At 42.3% G+C, this 2,341-nt stretch overlaps 1 protein-coding gene across 1 annotated transcript; it reads left to right on the forward strand.

The window, feature by feature from the left end:
* Positions 1-85: 85 nt before the first annotated feature.
* LOC106755108 (protein MAIN-LIKE 1-like) lies at positions 86-2,163 on the forward strand. The gene is made up of 4 exons (XM_022778150.1): positions 86-490; positions 569-1,228; positions 1,304-1,892; positions 1,976-2,163. The coding sequence occupies exons 1-4, from the start codon at positions 86-88 to the stop codon at positions 2,161-2,163; spliced, it is 1,842 nt and encodes a 613-aa protein (XP_022633871.1).
* Positions 2,164-2,341: the final 178 nt, after the last annotated feature.

Here is a 2,341-nt window from a genome sequence, read left to right on the forward strand (position 1 = left end):
GTTAATAAATTTTTTTAGTTATTTTATTTTTTTCATTTTAATTTTTTTTTATAGAATATATTGATAATATAATTGGTTAATAGAAATGGTAAGAACTAGAGGCGCATCATCTTCCCGTGGAGAGGCTTCATCGTCTCGTGGTCAACCATCATCTTCATCACATGATGAAAGGAGACGACTTACGACTTCTGTTCGTAGAAGACGCGTAGAGGAATATCGCACGGACGTCATTGATGAGCATCATTATGAGGACCACGAGGAGTCTATACAGCAAGGACATCATGAGGAGGACTATGTTCAGCATGAGGATGTTCAAGAGCAGGATGAGTATAGTGAGGAAGAAGATGAAGACGAAGATGAAGATGAAGATGAAGATGAAGATGAAGATGGAGATGAAGTTGAAGATGATGGATTTCCAGGAGGTCCACATGACACCTCCTTGCTTACACACTATTCCCAGCATGTTGCATATGCCATATGGCAAGGCCAGGTTGGCAATCAACCTAAATGTTAATTGTTTATTAATTGCTTATTTACTTTTGTTATATAATAAAGTGTTTTTATGTAGGATCGAGGGGAAATTCAATTGAGGACCCATGGTAAAAAATTAAAAAATTTTGGAATGTATCATGAGGCTATCGAGCCATATATATCCATGTCGGGGTTGGCTTCCTTAGTCAACCTATCCTACGAGTATGTTGATCATGGATTGATCGTTTCACTTGCGGAGAGATGGCACCTAGAGACAAATACTTTCCATCTTCCGGTAGGCGAGATGAGCGTCACATTAGATGACGTTCACAATCTGCTCCACCTAGCTATCATGGGGCAATTTTGTGAGGTGGAGGACCTAGAGTACGATGAGGCTCGATCTCATCTTATGGACTTGCTTGNCGTCGACCGCGCCAAAGCTTCAGCCGAGATGAAGAAGTCACGCGGTCCAAAAGTGCGGCTGAGTTGGCTCCGCGAGGTCTACCACGATTGCATTCAGCAGGAGCTTTGGGAGTGCGCTGCTCGGGCGTATTTGTTGCATCTGCTTGGATGCACAATTTTTACGAATAAGAGTGGGAATTTGATTCGTGTCTCGTACCTCCTTCTGTTGCGAGACTTGAATGCATGTTCGAGATATGCCTGGGGAGCAGCTGCACTGGCACACACTTATGAGCAGCTAGGAGATGCTANCTTCAATGGTGTCAGACAGATAGCTGGATATTCCACTCTTCTACAGGTACATTAAAGTTTTACAAACTTTTTTTTAATATATTTTAGGAATGTGTAATATAAATAAGTAATTTTTCTGTAGAGTTGGATATATGAGCACCTTCCTGGGATGGGAAGGAGGCGCGTCTCAGATACGTACACAAATCTCCATCCACAAGCTTCACGATACATACCTTCGAGACAGGGTTGGAGTCTAACGGAGGGGCGGAGATATCTGGATGGGCTCACGTATGATGCGATCATCTGGTATCCATACAGGTCGCACAGACGTACTTGTCCATTCTTAGCCATATGTATGTTTTCAGGATGGATCCGACTAGGCGACATGATTCACCGGCATCTGCCTGAACGCGTGTTGCGTCAGTTCAGTTTTCAGCAAATCATACCACGTTCGCCTGAGGACCTTCCGATGCCAGAGATTCATATGATTGATCAAAATTGGTTGAGGTATGTAGAGCATGCCGTTACTGGTGCTGTTGAAGCTGAGGACCCCTCTGCATGTGTTGACGGATACCTGGCGTGGTTTAGACGAGTGTCCCACCCGTACATCCTTCCAGCTAACGACGATGATCGACACAGTCTTGCACCGCGCATGAGGCGACACCTTCCGGATGACATCCCGGTGCCCCCAGTTCGTCGTAGACGATCGCCTGAATCTGGATTGTTGGTATGTAATGAAACCAAGTGTTATTGTTTATTATATCAATTTTGGTTTATGTAGTTAATTTATTTTTTTGGTTATATTCATTTCAAGGTGGTATGAGGCGTGTGATCAAGATGCTGCAAGGCATGTTAAGTTGTAAACACGTCACACAGAACGCTGTAGTCTATGAGCAAACTAATCAGACATTACAGGTTGCTCGTAGATCTGTTGAGGAGTACGAGGCTGTTACTACTAGTAGAGGTGCTCGTCATGTGCGCGGACGAGCATCATTTTCCTGAAGGGACAGATTCATATTTGTTTAATTTTTTAATATTTGTTTATGTGATGTTTACTTATACTTTGAATATTTATAATGCATTTTTGCATACGCTTTCCGTAATTGGACTTTTTCTATTAATCGTCTACGTTGAATGAAATTAAGACACAATTCAAATATGAAATTAATACGACAATTAA

This window comes from Vigna radiata, unplaced genomic scaffold (genome assembly GCF_000741045.1).
Source record: "Vigna radiata var. radiata cultivar VC1973A unplaced genomic scaffold, Vradiata_ver6 scaffold_261, whole genome shotgun sequence".
Classification (NCBI taxonomy): domain Eukaryota; kingdom Viridiplantae; phylum Streptophyta; class Magnoliopsida; order Fabales; family Fabaceae; genus Vigna; species Vigna radiata.